Source organism: Podarcis vaucheri (assembly GCF_965113315.1).
Source record: "Podarcis vaucheri genome assembly, chromosome: 10".
Classification (NCBI taxonomy): Eukaryota; Metazoa; Chordata; class Lepidosauria; order Squamata; family Lacertidae; genus Podarcis; species Podarcis vaucheri.
This window is the reverse complement of record NC_138748.1, coordinates 11,309,596-11,330,383: the sequence shown is the minus strand read 5'-3', so window position 1 is coordinate 11,330,383 and position 20,788 is coordinate 11,309,596. Positions and strand designations below refer to the sequence as shown.

At 43.0% G+C, this 20,788-nt stretch overlaps 1 protein-coding gene across 7 annotated transcripts in view; it reads right to left on the bottom strand.

Annotated features, from left to right (window-relative positions):
• The window catches only part of GRAMD4 (GRAM domain containing 4), a 101,112-nt gene that overhangs the window by 6,449 nt on the left and 73,875 nt on the right, over nucleotides 1-20,788 (bottom strand). For 5 of the 7 annotated variants that reach the window (XM_082239687.1, XM_082239683.1, XM_082239688.1 and 2 more), the window contains 11 exons: nucleotides 17,548-17,680; nucleotides 14,604-14,629; nucleotides 12,554-12,645; nucleotides 11,140-11,231; nucleotides 9,876-9,924; nucleotides 8,903-8,974; nucleotides 7,210-7,253; nucleotides 6,999-7,108; nucleotides 5,461-5,615; nucleotides 2,953-2,970; nucleotides 44-191 (listed from right to left, as the gene is read on the bottom strand). In XM_082239687.1, the coding sequence (XP_082095813.1) occupies nucleotides 44-191; nucleotides 2,953-2,970; nucleotides 5,461-5,615; nucleotides 6,999-7,108; nucleotides 7,210-7,253; nucleotides 8,903-8,974; nucleotides 9,876-9,924; nucleotides 11,140-11,231; nucleotides 12,554-12,645; nucleotides 14,604-14,629; nucleotides 17,548-17,680 (939 nt within the window). The remainder of the gene's footprint in view (nucleotides 1-43; nucleotides 192-2,952; nucleotides 2,971-5,460; nucleotides 5,616-6,998; nucleotides 7,109-7,209; nucleotides 7,254-8,902; nucleotides 8,975-9,875; nucleotides 9,925-11,139; nucleotides 11,232-12,553; nucleotides 12,646-14,603; nucleotides 14,630-17,547; nucleotides 17,681-20,788) is intronic. The other 2 variants (XM_082239684.1, XM_082239686.1) reach the window with 1 other exon arrangement.

The following is a 20,788-nucleotide window of genomic DNA, read 5'->3' as shown; positions in this document are numbered from 1 at the left end:
TCTATTTACGGCCAACGCCCGTGTATTACGTATGCGCCGCTACCTGACAAAGGACGTTCGTTTTCCGACAGATTAAATACTTCATAGAAGTTGCCTCTCTTGGTGGTGTGAAATCGGCTGCTGTCTTCGTCTCTGCTTACTCCCGTCGGGGCGCTGGAGCCCACGCAACTTCGTGACGTTGCCGTTTGAAGCTGCAAGGAAATAAAATCGGATTACCGTTAATGCACGGCAAATGCATAAAGCACACAGGGGCGGCTTTGTGGTTTTATGCAATCCTTAGAAAAACAACAACACCCTGCCTTTATTCTCCGGAACGTGCATTTATGGCGGGGGGACCAAGGCTTGATACCCAACACAACTGTGTGTCTTGCCCACGTAGACCAGTGTTGTAAAAGGTCGGGAGTGGAGTTTCCACGTGAGCCAGAATTAGATCCAATCTATCCATTCAGAATTATCAGGTGGTACAATAAAACTTTGGGACACGAGTGGTGCTGTGGGTTAAACCACGGAGCCTAAGAATTGCCAATCAGAAGGTCGGCGGTTCGAATCCTCGCGGCGGGGTGAGCTCCCGTTGCTCGGTCGCTGCTCCTCCCAACCTAGCAGTTCGAAAGCACGTCAAAGTGCAAGTAGATAAATAGGTACCACTCCGGCGGGAAGGTAAACAGCGTTTCTGTGCCCTGCTCTGGTTCGCCAGAAGCGGCTTAGTCATGCGGGCCACATGACCCGGAAGCTGTACGCCAGCTCCCTCGGCTAATAAAGCGAATAAAGCGAGATGAACGCCACAACCCCAGAGTTGGTCACGACTGGACCTAATGGTCAGGAGTCCTTTTCCCTTTTACAATAAAACTGGACTATACCACTTCTTACTGCAGACATGTGAACTGCGTACAGTGGTACCCCGATTTTCGAATGTAATCCATTCTGGATTTCCGAAATGTTTGAAAACTGAGGCGAAAAGGGCAGCCTGCAAATTCAATAGAGAAAACTGGGGAAAAAACCTCAGTGGGAGCTATTCTACTTCCGAGGCGCGTTTGAAAGCGGAAGCATTGACTTCCGGGTTTTTGGTGATCGAAAACCAAATTCCACTGTATTAGGAAGCTCCTGCACTGTCTGTGTGCAGCATGCACACGTGTCACAACTCTTGAGAAATCTAGTGCATGGGGAAGATAAGCTCCAGTACAGCCCTCTCTTGCAGAAACTTTTTTTCCCCTAAATGCAGAAAGGTCTTACAAAGAGAGAAGAGTGAGAACATGCAGCGCCGCACGTTCAGTCAGAAACGGCGCCATTTCAGGTGGGCTCTATTGTATTTTGTAAAGGCTGTCTGCGATCCTAAGCGGCACATGCAAGCAAGGGGCTTTTCAGGCGTGCTTTTATTGTAAGCCACCCCGATAAAATGGGGCCGAACCGCAGGGTGTCATCGCAATAAATGATAAAAAGACGTTCCCATGTGGTCTGCCGTCCTGGCCCTGGCGAGGAAAGAGATCTGCTCAGCTTTTAATTTAAAAAATGTGTAATGGACCCTCAGGCCGCTATCTCGATGTTCCCTCGCATATTACGCCCTCAAACTCTAAGGAATGTCAAAGTTTTGTTTAACCATTTGGCATCTTAAAAGCTGGCGCAATAACTCCTAATTAAGTAAATTCTGCTTGAATGTTTCAGTTATGCACTTTAAACCCTGTTGATTTCTCTTGCTGCACAGGGCTCCTCAGAGAGAGAGAGGTGGGGGATAGACATTCAATTCATCAACATTATATGACCATCTCAACTTGTCTGGACTGCACTCTTTAATGCAAACCTTTTTTTAAAAAAAGTTCCAGTAGAATTGCAACTGAGAAATGAGAATATAGGTCATTCCACGCCAAATCAAAAACCATAAAAACACCCTTCTTATTTTTAAAACATGGTAGCCCATTTTTAAAATGCACCACTCTGGCGAGACAGTCCATGAGGAACAGTTGAAGGGGCTAGGTATGTTTGGCCTGGAAAGGAAGAGTCTGAGAAGAGATATAAGAGCCATCTCACGAGGGCCGTCTCGAGCTTGTCTTCTCCGGCTCCGGAGGGTAGGACTCAAACCAATGGCTTCAAGTTGCTAGAAAGGAGATTACGAGTAAACTCCAGGAAGAACTTTCTGACAATGAGAGCTGATAGTCAGTGGAACGGTCTCCCTTGGGAGGTTGTGGGCTTTCCTTCCTTGGAGGTTTCTAAGCAGAGGTTGGATAGCCATCTGTCATGGATGCTTTAGCTGAGATTCCTGCATTGCAAGGGGGTTGGACTATATGATTCTTGAGGTCCCTTCCAACTCTACGATTCTATGTATTTTTGTGTTTCATTATTGTACGAAAGGTGGTATAGAAATTTATATAATAAATAATAATAATAATAATATAGAGAGCCTTCGGGTGTAGTACAGGCTCTGCACTGAGGAGTGTCACTTCCAACTCCCCATAGCTCAGTGGTGGCCAAACTTGTACTACAACTCCCATCATCCCTAGCTAACAGGACCAGTGGTCAGGGATGATGGGAGTTGTAGTCCCAAAACAGCTGGAGGGCCAAGTTTGGCCACCACTGCCATAGCTGGAGATAGCATATCTGTCCCCAGTCTCCCTCACATAATTCTAACTGTCTGACTTTGAACATCAGAACAGGGACATTTCGCTAGACGGCATTTAACAAGCACATCAAAATAACTCCTTCGACTAGATCTGGAAATATTATTGCACACAATTAATTCAAGATCATTCAGCTAGCAGGAGCCACACTTACTATGCATTTCCAAGAAACTACAAATTAAAACCAAGCCATTAAATATATGCAACACACACAAACATACAAAGTAACTGTTAACTAAATTCACCAGCTTACACACGCACACACACACAAAAGGCATCAGCTCATTATGAACACAAATGATCCAATTGAAAGAAAGAAAGTGTTGCACGCTGAGATCCGTACCTTTTCATGCCCTGACAGCTAGCAGGAAAGGAAAAAACAAACAAACACAAATGTGACAGTGACAAAAGAAAAAAGCGAAATCTATTTAACTGTATAATATACAGAATAAAAAACATGAACTGAGTGAAGTTGCAAGGTTGTACATTCCAAAAGACTACACACAATGATTGCAATATTAAAGGGAAAAGGAAAAAAAATCACTCCAATGTATCAGTGGTTAGAGCATATATTTTCAATCCATTAAAATCAAATTAGCCCTTAACTAGATTTCCCATTTCTGGCTCTTAATCTGTTTAACAGTGGGTGTAACTTTTCACTTCATTTTGTTTATAATTTGGTATTAGCTGAGAAAGTATGGCAGAAGGTTAATTCGGTGTAATGTAGATAATGAGTTCTCCATAGATTCCTTTGATAGACCAAACAAAAGAATATGGGCAAGGCAGCTCAACTGAAGAAAAGCTGAATGTTCAGAAAAAGAGTACAATACGGCACCCTCGTGACTGGACCACGTAAAATTATGGGTGGGAAAAAGCAGTTCAAGGCTCTGTCAGATCAAAAGTGTCACTGAAATGCAGAACGTTTGCACCTTTGAGAAATTCAGGAAGTCTCTGAATGAAGTACTGGGCACTCCAGATGCAAGAAAATGCTGAATTCTTTAGGGTAGGGATGGAGAACTGGATCAAGCCAGATTCCATGGGCCATTTTTACATGTGACGTCAGGTGATTCCAAGACAGGGCAGCTGTCTACCTGCTCCATCTGGTACTCAGGCTGAGACCCTACCTGCCCGCAGACTGTCTTGCCAGAGTGGTGCATGGTCTAGTTATCTCCCGCTCGGACTACTGCAATGCGCTCCACGTGGGGCTACCTTTGAAAGTGACCCGGAAACTGCAACAAATCTGGAATGCAGCAGATAGACTGGTGACTGGGAGCGGCTGCCGAGACCATATAACACCAGTCTTGAAAGACCTACATTGGCTCCCAGGACATTTCCGAGCACAATTCAAAGTGTTGGTGCTGACCTTTAAAGCCTCAGCTTAGTATACCTGAAGGAGCGTCTCTATCCCCATTGTTCTGCCTGGACACTGAGGTCCAGCTTCGAGGGCCTTCTGGAGGTTTCCTAACTGAGAGAAGCGAAGTTACAGGGATCCAAGCAGAGGGCCTTCTCGGTGGTGGCACCCACCCTGTGAAATGCCCTCCCATAAGATGTGAAGGAAATAAACAACTATCTGACTTTTAGAAGACATCTGAAGGCAGCCCTGTTTAGGGAAGTTTTTAATGTTTGATGTTTTATTGTGCTTTTAATTTTGTGGGGAGCCGCCCCGACTGGCTGGGGAAACACAGCCAGATGTTGTTGTTGTTGTTGTTGTTGTCACAGCTACAAGGGAATATTCTTTTTTGAATTCAAATTGAGATGCAAAGGAAGAACCCTGTTGCCTTTAACTGCAAAAGAGCAGGCAGTGTTTTTCTCTTCTGCAATCTTAGCGCTGTGGTGCTTTTCGCACTAAGGTGGAGATAAGCGCCTGCCTCCTCTTAGACCACAAGTGGCAGCAGGCAGAGGTTTGTCTCAAATCTCAGTGCTAAGCACCACAGCACTAAGATCAGGGACAAGAGAGCCTTTATCTCAGATCTTAGCACTTAGATGGGACATGACCGCTCTCTGAGGTTCCTCACAGCTGGTATGTTTTCAAAACAAGAAAACCTGTAATCTGATGGGTAAAATTCTGACAAGGCTGCTGCTGCTGCATCTCTTATTTTTTATCCGAATGTTTTGAATCGGCCCTTGATTCAACTGAGTCTCATAAGAGGAGACTTCAAAGTTCAGACAGTCAATAATACTTTTAACTGGGGTCAGGCGACGTTTTAAATCATGTAATTGCCTTAATCTGGGTTCCGAAATTGTACTTAACCCTCCCTGGCATCTTTGAAAGAAGGGCAAGCTGTAAATCTCAATAAAGGAATACACACTGCTAGAAACTGGGCTATGGCCTTAGGGTGGAAGTCAAAAACAGTTGACCTGCCCCTGTTCCTTTACCATGGTCATAGTATAATAATAATAATAATAATAATAATAATAATAATAATAATAATAATAGTAGTAGTAGTAGTCTGCCGTTAACCATTAGTATGGCAATGGCTGTGGGCAAGATCAGAATTACTGAGGATGTGTACAATCACTAAGGACTTGATGGGGATTATATTTGCTGTGTTATATTGTCATGACTGAGTGAATGCTGTGACTGAATTGAAGGGGTTGGTCTAGATGACCCTTGGGGTTTAGAACGTCACCCATTAGTTTTAGAGCACCCAATATCTACATTCACGGGGCCTTCTGTTTTTGAAGTGGGAGAGTTGTCAACTATCAAATTCAACCGTGCATATTAGGTCCACAGCCTTAAAAGCCAGCCAGCCAGCCCCTCTATGTGCTCTAGTCACTGAAGTCAAATGGATATCGTTCGGTTACGTGAAAACAAAAAACAAAACAAAACAAAACATCAAGCTCTATTTACCCGTCTTGATACTGTAGCATTAGCTCTCTCTTTGAGCTGGGGATCTGTAGGCAAGTTTAACCATATGATATAAGGGGTATCATACTTTGCTCGTAGCCTCGGGCACCGCTTGAAGACAAAGTCGATAAGGAAAAATTTGATTCCTGCATAAAGTCCTATGTAATTGGAAAGACCAAGAAAGAAAGAAAGAAAGAAAGAAAGAAAGAAAGAAAGATCAGTGAAATATCAGCTTAACCGGAATTGTGCTACTGATATAGTCACCATACAACCAAAACAAAGATACAGTCATACCTCATGTTATGTTTGCTTCATGTTACATTTTTTTCAGGTTGCGGCGGCCCGCGGCGACCCAGAAGTACTGGAAAGGGTTACTTCTGGGTTTCACCACTCGTGCATGCGCGGTGCGCTAAATTGCGCTTCGTTCATGCGCACAAGCACCAAATTGCACCACGCACCTGCACAGTTGCGGGCTTTTCACGTTGCAAATGGGCCTCCGGAACGGATCCCATTCGCAACCAGAGGTACCACTGTACTTCAACCCTTGAACAAAAGGCCAGAAACTATAGGGTCTGCAAGAGATGTGAGCCTTAGAAATTCAAGTGGCCACACAACTGCAAAAGCAGAAGTTAAGGTTGATTTACAGCAAAGCAGCAGCTATGGACCTCTTTATCTTGGCCATCTTGACAGCTGAAAAATAAGGTTTCCATGACCTATCTGGAAAGAGTTAATTAATGCAGGTCTGTTTGGGGTAGGTGGTTTTAAACTGTATTCCTTACAATGTTATAACCCACCTTGGGTAGGCAAAAAACCCAAAACATAAAATGAAATTACCAGCTGCCCTCTAACACTTCAGGTTGGGACATTGCTGTGTACTGTACGCTAGCATTTTCTGTCCTGTATGGTTGTTTATATGGCCAGCTTAATGATTTTATGCTTTAATTTTATTTGTAAGCCATATTGAGAGGATGGTTCTAGCAGCATTTAAAAGAAAATATTCTCATAAGGGGTTACATCCATCTATGGGACGCGGGTTGCGCTGTGGTCTAAACCACTGAGCCCCTTGGGCTTGCCGATCGGAAGGTCGGCAGTTCAAATCCCCATGACGGGGTGAGCTCCCATTGCTCTGCCCCAGCTCCTGCCAACCTAGCAGTTCGAAAGCATACCAGTGCAAGTAGATAAATAGGTACTGTTGCAGAGGGAAAGTAAACGGTGTTTCCGTGCGCTCTGGTTTCCATCAAGTTGTGCCAGAAGTGATTTAGTCATGCTGACCACATGAACCGGAAAGCTCTCTATGGACAAACGCAGGCTCCCTCAGCCTGAAAGCAAGACAAGCTCTGGAACCCCATAGTTGCCTTTGATTGGACGTAACCGTCCAGGGATCCTTTACCTAACATCCATCTCCAAGCAAGTCTGGCACCATGCAAGTATTTTTTGAAGCATGCCCAATTAATGGCTCATAATGGAAACTTGGTTCCTGGTCAAGATAGATGTGAGCTTCTAGGACCACAGAAAGCGGCAAGAAATCTGAAAAGTGTTACCCATTGAAAGGCCGATGATCCTGTACGGAATACAGCAGGATGCTATAAACGCCGCCCACAGAGCAATGTACAGCTTTTGCGTAACTTCAGGCTGCACCCACATAAACAAGCTGTGAAAGGGAAAAGGAACAGAGAAATAAGTGAGACATTGCGGCACTTTGTTCTCTCCCCCCGTTCAAATACGCTGAAAATAAATACATTTAAAACTCACTTTTTGATTTTTTCCAGTATGTCTGACATTTTGCCAAACAAATTCTGCAATTGAAAGAGGAAGGGAATGTCAGCTCAGAATATACTGCAGTGCAACTTAAGCTAAAGTTCTATTCTGGGTAGAAAGCCACCGTTTTAAATTTTTTTTAAAAAAAATCAGTTCCATATCATTGCAAAGGTGGAAGAAAATCTTTATTCCAGTCACAGTACGACACTCATAAAATCTTCACATGCCAGAAATTGCTGCTTGCTCTCCCCCCCCCGTGCCTTGTATTTTAGGAACCATAAACTAGAGAATGCCCAATGGGCAGAATTGCGAATCCTGTGTAAAAAGATTGCTGTTTTGAGAACGTAGAAAACATCCCTTGAACACTGGAAATGACTGCAGGGAAAATGACCGCATTTACACTAATGTTGAACTCCCCCCCCCTTTTTTTATTTAGTGGTTGTTGGTTTTTGTGTTGTTGTTTTTTTACAAGGTTTGCACATTTACCAAAATATCAATCATAAATTTGGTATCAACTTCCTTCCCACCCCCCTTCCATGATTCATTTTAGTCACCCATTTATGCTGCATATTCCAGTTAAACCCTATTATTTCCATTTTATATCAGTTTTCTTTCTGCTGCTGAATTTACTCTAACCCTGCTAACGTCTTTAATTTGTTTACAATAATTGTTCAAGTATCCTACAAACTTTTTCCAATCTTCCTTTTTTAAAAAAACTTTCTTCCTGGCCTCTTATTCTACGGGTTAAGTTTAGCCACTTCTGCATATTCCATCAATTTCATCTGCCATTAACATTTCAAACGCTGTACGGTCTACACATTGCAAGAGGCAATATTGCGGCATGAAGTCAAGAAGAAAAGAGTCTTCTGAAACGGATTTTTCACATGATGTTTTTTCATTCTTCAATGAGGGTGCACAGGTCAGAGTCACCAAAAGATTTGGGTTTAATTCTCAGTTCAGAAATAAAATTACTGGGTGGCAGCCCTCAGTAGCTAAGAAATACTTTTCCGTGTATAAGACAAGGGTTGTTTTTTTTACTCTAAAATTATGTTCAAAAATGTGCCTCGTCTTATACATGGATAGTGAAGGGGTGGAAGGGTGATTGGCTGCAGCTGCGAGCAGAAGCGTGTCAGTGACGATTGTTGGCTGCTAGAAGAGCTGCTTTGGATTGGCTGTTACTTCTCTAATTGGGTTGGCGATTGGCTTCTGCAGCAAACATTGCTGTGGATTGGCTGTCGCTGCTGCCATTGGCGGCTGCTGTTCTGGGAAGCGCACAATTGCCAGTGGACAGCTTTTCTCAGTCGGGTAAGAGATTTTTTTGCTGGGGAAGGGTCTGTTTACGATTGGCTGTTCCTGTGGCTAGTGGGCAATTTTTGGCAACCCCCCCAAAAAAAGCCTGAGCCATCTCCCCCACATATTTTCTAAAATTTGAGTCCCCCAAAATAGGGGGTGTCTTATACATGAGGGCATCTTATAGACGGAAAAGTACAGCAGATAACAAAAGCCAGGCGTCCGACTAAGAAGCCTGCTGAGAAAGATGTTCCTCAGAGGTGTTTTGTGGGTTGGCACAGGCAAATATGGACCACAAAGAACAGATCTGGGAGCTGACAAGAAAACTTGTGTTATGAACTGCCCTGAGAGCTTACCCACAAATCCTTTCAATGGGAGGCGCCAGGGATTATATTACCTGTGCTTTTTGTGCCACGTCCAGAACGAGCTGGAATTTTTCTGACACTGTTAGATCTTCCTTTGGAGGTTCCTGAAAGAAGACCGGAAACAAAGCAACAAGATTTTTTTACGTGCCCTTCACCTTTTAAGCAAAAATCAGCTTAGGGCAGCAGATTCGTGGCAACACAATGACTATGATATGCCTGTACTTAGGGCTCGCGTGACTGAATTTTCCACCATGCAAGCATTCTCTCCCCATAAAGAACCAGATGTCCAGTTTTCTACGGAAATATATCTATTTTTTTAATGGAAGTGCATTCCATTACATGGACCACAAGCCTATAGTCTATACTCGGGACTGGGAAGCTGTGGCCCTTCAAATGTGATTGGACTACAACTTTCATGAACCCCAGTTGGCACGGCCAATGACCAGGGATGATGAGAGCAGCACGGGCTCTTGGCTGAGGGCAGCAAAGTTTGCTTGGAGAACTGCCTCAGGGGAATTAACCTCCCCAGTTATAGACTTTCAGAATAAAGCAGCTCTGGAAAACTATTTACAGTCATACCTCAGGTTACAGACACTTCAGGTTGCGTTTTTCCAGGTTGCGGACCGCCAAAACCCGGAAGTACCGGAACGGGTTACTTCCGGGTTACGACGGTCACGCATGCGCAGAAGCGCTAAATCGTGCTTTGCGCATGCACAGAAGCGCCGAATCGCAACCCGCGCGTGCGCAGATGCGCCGCTGCAGGTTGCGAACGTGCATTCCGCACGGATCACGTTCGCGCCCCGAGCGTCCACTGTAAAAGCCATTTTCTCATGACTCGATGCCTTCAATGGTGTGTTGCTAAGTGCAATATTTGAGTTTTCAATGAAAAGCATAAAAGGAAGTTTGTGGCGCAACATCCCTGAATACTAATCATAAAAAGCTGGTAGAGTCAATTATTACAATGAGCAAAATAGATAAAACGTATCTAGAATTATTTGGACTTACAATGGGCTCAGAAACTTCAGGCACAATACTCCACTGTATTCTCCACCCTCTAAAAATAAAAATAAAAATACTTTAATTAAACAGACTAGCTTTTCCATAAGGCTCAGTTAACAGAGTAAAAGTAATGCTTAAAAAAAGCAACTCGTGTGGGTAGCAGACAACATCTTTTCAGATCTATTTTAATTATTTCCCCCAAATGCAACCACCCAGTTTGTGTCATGCAGCCTCACAGAATCATATGGCCTTGAATATTCAAAAGACTGCCATAGATTACAAGTATGTAAATAATGCTTATGTTTGTTCTTAACCAACCAAACACCCTATCAACTACACAAAGCCATAATTAACATTAAAAAAACAACAACCCACGCTCATCAATCCTTTGACAATCAGCAGTAATTATGGCATTGCAAGAACGTTCCTACACAAATAATATCCATTCTGTGTAGATTACTGCATTTGGCTTTTTAATTAGGGATTAGCATTCTGCTGGTTGTTAACAAAAAAATATGATACTTGGCATTTTAGCCTTCCTGCATGCAAATAAAACTAGCCCACTTCAGAGGAGGGGGGTTTCATCGGTACAAAGTTCATCAGGAGCACAATGCTGGGTCCTGAACGTCCACATGGAACTGGGAACCCTGAAAGAGGTTCCTTTCTGCAGACATCCACCTTCTCCAGAAGTGGAGAAGACATGCAAAAATGGAGGTTCCCTAAGCACAACAAACGTGTGAAGAGGGCTTCAGGGACTCAGTGAACAGGATGAAATGTGCTTGCTGATGCTGAAGCAATTTCAGTTCCAGCACAAGTTTTTTATACCTGTGTTGATGTAAGAATCTGGTGGCACATAGGCAAAAACTGTCATGTTCAGTTACCATGGGTAACAGAACTTTGAAATGAGTAGATTTGCATCGTCACTTTTCCTGCTGTAAGAATAATGTTCTGGGTGGGGTTATTGACTTGTCTCCAAAATCAACGTTCGGTAGAGTTCCCTTCCCTCTGCTAAACCTGTAGAGGAGCTGCAGTTGTGGCAAATTGCTTCTCCCTAGGAAGTCTGGCAGATGATATAGAACCACAGAATCATACGAGTTGGAAGGGACCACAAGGAGCATCTAATCCAGCGTTTCCCAAACTTGGGTCTCCAGCTGTTTTTGGACTACAACTCCCATCATCAGAAGGACCAGTGGTCAGGGATGATGGGAATCGTAGTCCCAAAACAAGTGACAAACTGAAACTTCAATACAGAAGAAAGATGAGCGATTACCTGGCTATGAGGTAATTTAGGGATAACCTCAAAATTGCTAAAAATAAGAACATAGGAATGGCCCAGCCATGCCACACAGCATTCATGTAGATCTAGAGTCAGAAGAAGAAATAAAGAATTACAAAGGAAATAATAAGGATGCTTTCATGCAATACCCATGCCGAAAACAATCTCCCAGGACATCTGTATTGATTTGAGAGGAATCAATCTTACATTGCAATTCTATGCATATTTACCTGGAAATGAGTCCAGCTATGTTCAATGGGGTTTACTCCCAGGTAAACATGTATAGGAGAGATGGGGAACTTCAGCTGGAGTCTGAAAGGCTACAGGTTTCCATCAAATCCATTTATACTTTGGAACTGGCATCAACACTCTGAAATCATGCAGACGGCCAAACATTTTCACGTGGAAGCCTCCCCCTCACCATGGGTATTATACTGACCCTACAAAGTGACATTCCTGCTTTTTCCCATTCTGTAATTAATTCCCCTTGAAGAAAATGCAGGTTTCTGACATTCTTTCAGCTCCCACGGCAACAAGCTCTCCTCACAAGCGGGCCCAGAACGGCTGCTCATTATCATGAAACGCCATTCCCTATGCAACAATTTATCATCTCAAAATCTCCATTGCTTCACTGAACTAATATTCTCAGTGTATTCTGAAGTCTGTGGTTACTTAAAGGCTTCTGCACAAAAATTGTGCAATTCGGCTTTGCTTGAACAATGGAATACAACTGAGAATTGCAGATTTAAACCCTTGAAATACTCTCCCAGATATGTTAGGTTTCTAGAAGCAGGATAGTATTTTTGTTTTGTTTTGAGGGGAGAGACACATTATTCTATCAAGAGGCACAACCTGGCAGGAGACCCAATAAGACCCTGCAAACTCTTAAACACCATGCCAAACCATATTCTTAAACCCACATTTAAAGTATATTTGAAACAGGGCAAACCAGCCCAGGTGGTATTCTCCATAAAAGCTCTTTGTTAAAGTGGAAGACAATCTGCTCTCTCTCTATATTATCAGCCCCATCGTGTTCCTTTAACGGATGTTAAGAGATGTTGTTACAGTAATTTGGAAAACTAGACACTACGAATGAACCGGAACAGAAAACAGGTGAAATCAGTGTATCTTTGAAAAATGGGCAAGCACTGACAAACAGCGAAACTTTTGCAACTCTACACAACCGACACTCCAAGAGGCATGCTTGGTGTCACAACACACGACACTGTAATGCTGATTTGTGTATCTCATTCTTCCCAGCCCTGCGAGTGTTGTTGACTTCTAGGATTCATATTTATCAAGCCAGCTTTAACATTTAGAATTGAGTAGAGTTGCTTCCCCGCCTCCCCCAATAAACTGAGCGAAGTTCATGTCTGTAAGTTCACCTGAACGAGAAAGGACAACTTACAATAAAGGCAATAGCAGAAGTATAGATAGAATACCAGTCTGATAAGGCAGAAAGATTCTTCACAAAATTTGTGACGGGTTTGGCACCTCTCTCTAGGCAGAAGAGAAAATAAACATACTCTAAGCAGACAGCAATGCTTCCAAAGACATAATACTATGAATTGGAAAGGGGAGAGGGGACCACCCACATGGGCCCAATAGCTGGTGCCTGAACTTTTCAACATTCCTTTCCTTTGGGATTACAAGCAGAAGCGATGTGTGTCATTGACTTAGAATGTTTCCGCAGATAAGTGGTGTATCTTGTTATTAAACACACTCTCCCATAGTCCTTATTTAGGCATGGCATCTTGCGGTTTCTAGGAATTCAGGAAGCTAAGAGCTGATCAACACACGCACCAGCATCACTCGAGTTATCGCCCTGTGAGCAGCTGCTGTATACGCAAACAGCCTCCCTGGGAAGGATCGCACTCGAGGTGAAATAAGGCCGTGTGGCGTTTTTTATCCATTTCCTACATGCAAATCACACCTTCGTGTTCTCCAGAGATGAATCTGCCCGTATGAAGCTGCCTTCAGGTAAGGTAAAGGTAAAGGGACCCCTGACCATTAGGTCCAGTCGTGACCGACTCTGGGGTTGCGGCGCTCATCTCGCTTTATTGGCCAAGGGAGCCGGCGTACAGCTTCCAGGTCATGACTAAGCCGCTTCTGGCGAACCAGAGCAGCGCACGGAAACGCCGTTTACCTTCCCGCTGGAGTGATACCTATTTATCTACTTGCACTTTGACATGCTTTCGAATTACTAGGTTGGCAAGAGCAGGGACCGAGCAACGGGAGCTCACCCCGTCGCGGGGATTCGAACCGCCAACCTTCAGATCGGCAAGTCCTAGGCTCTGTGGTTTAACCCACAGAGCCACCCGCGTGCCTTCAGACTGCACCATAATTTAGGAAAAGAATGGCACAGTAGCAAAATAGCGTTTTGCAAAAGGTCAAAGGCAGCTCAAAATATGGGCAGGACTGCAACCACACATCCTGGTCAGTCCAATTTCATCTCCATGCCTGTATTAAAAGGGGAGGTTACAAACAAGGGCAAAGGCTGCATTCTGGCCATTCTTGTGGCGTGAGATGCCTCCGTGTGGGGCCTGCGGAATTTCAGATTAATCTTAAGCAACTCTAATTCTCATATGCTGAAAAAACAAACAACCACCCCACAAACATTTGACTTGCAGAACTGGTCCAGCTCCATTTTCCCGATAAGGAGCTTTATAAAACTAGACTGAAGCCAGCACAGAAATCAACTCAGCGTGATCATTTTGGAATCGAAAAATAAACTGATTCTGCAGAAGGAGTCTTAATGGCTTGGCAAACAGTAACAGAATTATTTAACGATGGAACACTTGGTTAATTAAACTTTGTTCCATAGTTAAGACTCATTGGGCAGAATAAATCAGAAGAAGATCGCTGCTCCCTCTTCACCAGGCCCCTCGGCTCTTGTTGCATGACTAGGTTTGGTGTGCCTATCCTCACTTCAGTTTCCTGTGACAGCCACACCATGAAACTGTGGTTTAATAGCTCCTTACAAGCTAGGATAAACCATGGTTCACTAACCCAAAAGCATGACGTCTGAATTGGGCCTATGAGTCCAATTATCACTCTAGTTGTCAGATAAATATATTCAAGAGAGTTCAAGCTTCTATTTCTGTTCAACAGAGCACAACAATAAGCTACTATTGGGAAAATGTTAAGTTCTAGGGATTAGCTGGAGAGCTATTTTAAATTAGACAATTAATTAATCCTGCAAAAAAATGAATATTCACAGTTGTCACATCATGCTTGTTACATTTTAGATTTCTGTAACTTTGAATATTAATGATATACTTTATCAAATTCCATGTTATATGTGACACCAAGGTAACAAAATTATATGGATTTTATTGCTACAAGATCCACTTAAATATTTCTCAACACTGTTTGCATTTTATATACAAATACCATATATATATATATATATATATATATATATATATATATATATATATGCAACATTAGATACTTACTTAATCGTCTCATATTTTCTGTGAGCCTGGAAAATGAATAGTAGACCATATGATATGTTATCTTTGAAGGACAAACATATTTCTGTTACTACCTCATATTCAACACAGATTATTCAAAAATTGTGTGTGTTGTGTCAGAACTTCGGCATGTATATTTTTATCCAATTTCAATGCTGCCCTTCACCTGAAAATCACAGAGCCATTCACAACATAAAACTACAAAATGAGAACACAAAATACATTGAAAAAGAATGAAAGCAAAAACCAAAAACCCTCCTCCCACAAACAGGTTAAAAAAGGACATAGAATGCTAATCAGTCAAAGGGCTGGTTTAAAAGAAATGTTCTGGCCTGGTGCCTAAAGACATGCAATGAATGTGCCAGGCAAGTCTCCCTGGGGAGAGAATTCCACAAGCAAGGAGCCACCACAGAAAAGGCTTGTTCTAATAATAATAATAATAATAATAATAATAATAATAATAATAATAATAATAATTTATTATTTATACCCCGCCCATCTGGCTGAGTTTCCCCATCTGCTCTGGGCGGCTCCCAATCGAGTGTTAAAAACAATACAGCATATTACACCGAACCTGGTCCGACTTCACTGGCCACCAATTAGTTTCTGGGCCCAATGCAAAGTGCTGGTTTTAACCTATAAAACGGATCAGGACCGCAATACCTTAAGGACCAGCCTCTCCCCATATGAACCAGCTCAGACCCTGCAATCACCACCTGAGGTCCTTTTTCGTGCGCCTCCTTCGCAAGAACTCTGGAGGGTTGCGACCCACCCTGAATACTATTGGTATAGGGCAGTATACACATTTAATAAATAGTAATAACACAAAGCCCCTTCATGGATCACTGCCTTGCCGTGGCGAAGGGGCTTGAAGAACTCAGAGAAGCTATGAACTATGCCGAGCAGGGCACCCAAGATGAACAGGTCATAGTGGAGGGTTTTGACCAAACATGATCCACCTGGAGGAGGAACCGGCAAGCCACTCCAGTATCCCTGCCAAGAAAACTCCATGGACAAAGACAACAGGCATATAAAAGTTATGACGCTGGAAGATGAGCCCCTCAGGTCAGAAGGCATCCAACATGCTACTGGGGAAGAGCGGAGGACAAGTACAAGTAAATTCAGAGCTGATGAAGCGGCTGGGCCAAAGCCGAAAGGACGCTCAGTTGCGGATATGCCTGGAAGCGAAAGGAAAGTCCAATGCTGTAAAGAAAAATATTGCATAGGAACCTGGAATGTAAGAACCATGAACCTGGGTAAGTTGGATGTGGTCAAAAATGAGATGGCAAGAATAAATATTGACATCCTGAGCATCAGTGAACTAAAATGGACGGGAATGGGCGAATACTGTTCGGATGACTATCATATCTACTACTGTGGACAAGAAACCCGTAAAAGAAATGGAGTGGCCCTCGTGGTCAACAAAAGAGTGGCGAAAGCTGTAATGGGATGCAATCTCAAAAATGATAGAATGATCTCGATACGAATCCAAGGCAGACCTTTTAACATCACAGTAATCCAAGTTTATGCACCAACTACTGGTGCTGAAGAAACTGAAATTGATCAGTTCTATGAAGACTTACAAGACCTTATAGAAATGACACCAAAGAAGGATGTTCTTCTCATTATAGGGGATTGGAATGCTAAAGTAGGGAATCAAGAGATAAAAGGAACAACTGGCAAGTTTGGCCTTGGAGATCAAAACGAAGCAGGGCAAAGGCTAATAGAGTTCTGTCAAGAGAACAAGCTGGTCATCACAAACACGCTTTCCCAACAACACAAGAGACGACTCTACACATGGACATCACCAGATGGGCAGCATCGAAATCAGATTGATTATATTCTCTGTAGCCAAAGATGGAGAAGCTCTATACAGTCAGCAAAAACAAGACCTGGAGCTGACTGTGGCTCAGATCATCAGCTTCTTATAGCAAAATTCAAGTTTAACTGAAGAAAGTAGGAAAAACCACTGGGCTGGTAAGATACAATCTAAATCAAATCCCTTATGAATATACAGTGGAAGTGAGGAACAGGTTTAAAGATTTAGATTTGTTGGACAGAGTGCCTGAAGAACTATGGGTGAAGGCTTGCAGCATTATACAGGAGGCAGCAACGAAAACCATCCCAATGAAAAGGAAATGCAAGAAAGCAAAGTGGCTGTCCAACGAGGCCTTACAAATAGCGAGGGAGAGAAGGCAAGCAAAATGCGAGGGTGATAATGAAAGATACAGGAAATTGAATGCAGATTTCCAAAAAATAGCAAGGAGAGACAAGAAGGCCTTCTTAAACAAGTAATGCAAAGAAATAGAGGAAAACAACAGAATGGGAAGAACCAGAGATCTGTTCAAGAAAATTGGAGATATGAAAGGAACATTTCGTACAAAGATTACCATAATAAAGGACAAGCCACTTCTCCCAAGCCACTAAAGCAATCTAAGGACTTTTAAACTATGTGGCTTTTATTTTTTATTTGCTTGTTATTATGGTTTTTTGTGGCTTTTTTTTACTGTAAAGCACCCTGTGATCCTCAGGTGAAGGGCAGAATATAAATTTAATATTTTTTAAAAAATAAAAATAAAATGGCTAGAGCAATTTATACATGCTATAAAAATCATTGAAATAAGTCACCTAGGTAAGTTTCACAGCTATCCTACTGAGTGTTCCCCACTCCCACCCCAAAGTTGGATTTCCCGAGCTCTTAAAAACAGCAGAATATGGAAAACATGAGAGAGCAATACTTTCTTCTCAGTTTTGTGCAGATGCCCCATAAAGGTTGAGTGAACGAATCACGGCTACTCCACAGTTAATTCCCAGAGTGAAAGCAGGCTCTAACCCTTTAGCAATTGTCCCTACTAATGTGCTTTTTTAGCAGACTGTATCATTCAATTTTTTTTAAAAAAAACCCTGATATTCCTGTGTGACTTACCTTCTAGCACTAAGTGGTTCTTCTGTTTCAACTGTGTTTTCTTCGGGCTGAAACCTGAAGTCTTCAATATATTCCCCAAATTTGTCATAGACCCACTTTTGAACCCGTGAACACATCATGTTGCTGCGTTTATCTGGCGATAAAAAACCAACGTTTTAGTTCTAAGAGGTCAGTTGAGTACAACATACGCAAGCTAAAGCGACTGTATTAACAGGTCTTCACCGTGATACGATGCCCTAGAGCCAATGGGGTAGCCAATGGGGCGAACTCAAGGTATTGCTGGACTACAATTCCCATCAGTCCCAACTCCCATCAGCCCCAACCTGCTTGGTCAATGATCATGAATAAAGGGAGTTGTAGTCCAATAAGATATGGGGGTCCCCTACAGATTCCCCATCCCTGCTCTAGGGATTGAACTCTTCCATCGATGGAAGGTCTGGTTACATGATCTCTCATGATCAACTGGTCCCACCCATGGCTGAATGCATTCACACACACACACACACACACACACACACAGTCCAAAGAAGATTGGCAGATCAAGTTGATGGACTATGCCGAAATGGCAAAATTAACTGGGAAGCTCAGGAACTAAGACGAGAAATTTAAAAAGAATGGGAAATGCTTATAATATACCGTATTTTTCCGTGTATAAGACGGTGCTTTTTGTTTAAAAAAATTAGGCAAAAAAGAGGTGTCGTCCTATACATGGATAGTGAATGCACAGGGCGGACGTGTGATTAATGGCAGCAGCAAGCAGGAGATTGGCAGCGGCAATTGGGTGGGTGATTGGTGGCTGCAGCAAGGCCTGCTGGCGATTGGCTGTGGCAATTGGGCAGACGAGGCAGGCAGGTGATTGGCGGCTGCGGCAAGTGGGCGGGTGGGCTGTTTGTGGTGGCAAGCTGGCAGACAATTGGCGGCTGTGGTGAGGTGTGTGATCGGCAGTGCCTGTCGCAAGCGATTGGCAGTAGAGTGCAGGAGAGTGAGCGACTGGCGGAAGTGACCTCCCCCATCCCCCAAAAGCTAAACAACTTAATTTTGGGTTTTAAAAAAATAGGGGTCATCTTATACACGGAAAAATATGGTATATACAGAATCACTGTAAACAGTTTAAAACATTAGCAGGATCCTAAATACACTTGTAATGTAATAGAAACTACAGATAATTTACGATGATGGAAACTTTGGAGAAGTACTGTTATGCAGATGAAAGTAAGAGATCGCGTGGATGGGATGGGGGAAAGTCAGGCGATTCAGAGCAATCTCGATATGTGAATGTGTATGGCATTTGGATGTAAATTTATTCTCTTTTTTCTTTTCTTTTTCGTTTTGAAAACCAAATTTAAAATTTTTTTTTAAAAAAACCTACAATCTATTTATCTATCCACCTGAACCCTAGAGACTCATCAGTAGCAATAGCCTGGGGGCAGTTTTCAATGAGGAACCTGTCCCATAGCCTACAGCGGTAGCCAAATAGTTGGCCATATTGTGCCCTACCAGCCTCGGATCCTGGCATCTTGCCACAGTTTCGAGACTTGACCCTTCTGTGATCCTGAAGGCAGGCCTAAAAATATGCCTCTAAACCTATCAATGAGTTAGGTTCGCCAGAATGCAAAAGAGGCACAAATGCAGAGTACGATACCATGGGGATTTCTCTAATACAGTTCCATTTACAGCACCAATGAAAAAAGGCCACAAGGCAGCGTATTATATGAAAGCACATTGGTAAACTGGGAGAGAGCATCTTGCTTTGCAGGCATGCCTAGCAGGGTCAATACAGATTTCAGGAGAAACCATGGTTTGTGATAGCTTTTAGAACTGAAACCCAAATGGTTTGGGGTGGTGTGTCTTTTCAGCACAGAGCTTTGTAAGTTTCACTCCCATCTCCACGGCACAGCAGTTTCCGAAGTCTGAGTTACGACTATGAAAACAACTTCTCAACTGTTACCATAAACTGCAGCTCGCAAAACATTGTTCTGACTCATAAAACAGAGTTTGTCAATGTAAACATCATGAGAAACCATGATTTGATTTCCTTAACCATGGTTTGGTATGATGTCTGAACTGAACACGCACAACGAAGCAGTCAAAACAAACATGATTCCATGGTATGAAATATCTTGTTTTCGCTTTTATTTTAATGCATATCAAATTTAAGCCGTAAAATTGAAGCTGCAAAGAATGTTTTCACCTTCATCACACCAAAGCAAGCCACCTCTTAAAAGTTTCAGACGCAATCTATTTTTTCCTATACTTTCAAATTTGATTTTAGAGAGCACAGTAGGCAGGGAAAAGGGTTTTGTTCCAAAAAGCAGTGGGAACATATTTCTTAAGGCTTGCATAACTAGTGTTTACAGAGAAAGCAAGTCCTAGAGAGAATAACACATTAAAAGATAGGAAAAACAAAAAAAGGGAGCAGCTGTAAAAAGAGAATCACAGGAAAGAGCACAAGATAGGAATTTAAACAGCTTTGCACTACAGCTAATTTAGAGGGGGAACTTGAAGCAATAACTCATCCATCAATCCCAACAGTGCGTAATAAATCTCAGGAATTTGGGATGTGGGAGGTACTCTGATGTACTTGTACTTTGCAAGGATAATGGATCTCCCCATTTTCCAAAGTTCATTTGTGGAACCTATTCTTCAACAACGGTCTATCACCACCCAATGAAGTGTGCCATCTAGCAGCATGCAATTCATAGAACAGTATCTGCAAACAGAGAGAATTACATTTTCTACCACATCAGAGGTTGGGAACCTCTAGCCCACAGACCAACTCTGGCGCACTACAGGGTGCAGTTTTGGCCCACGAGGCCATTGCTCCCAAATCACCCCCATCTGGTGATCAGCTGGTGTCACAGGGCAACATCAGCTGATGCGACGGGCGTGGCGGGTTCCAATCCTGCCTGGTGCAGACTTGCCTGCAGGGAACATGCTGGCAAAGCAGACTCCTCTCCCCACCAAGTGGGGTCAACTTTGGCAGGTGGATAGTCACCTGCCATCACCATTTTGCAGGTGACTGACAAGGTGAGTGCTCCGACCCACCTGTCAAAGTTGGCCTGTGGAGTGGGGAGACACAGAACTGGCTCACTCCTGCACTAAAAATATCTTCTCGAAGGTTATACACATATATACACACACACACTCTCTCTCTCTCCTCTGGCCAATCTCTCTAGGCCTTTCTCTCACACACGTTCCTCTGGCTCAGGTGAAAACCTGACCAAAATCCCTAGGCCAGGTG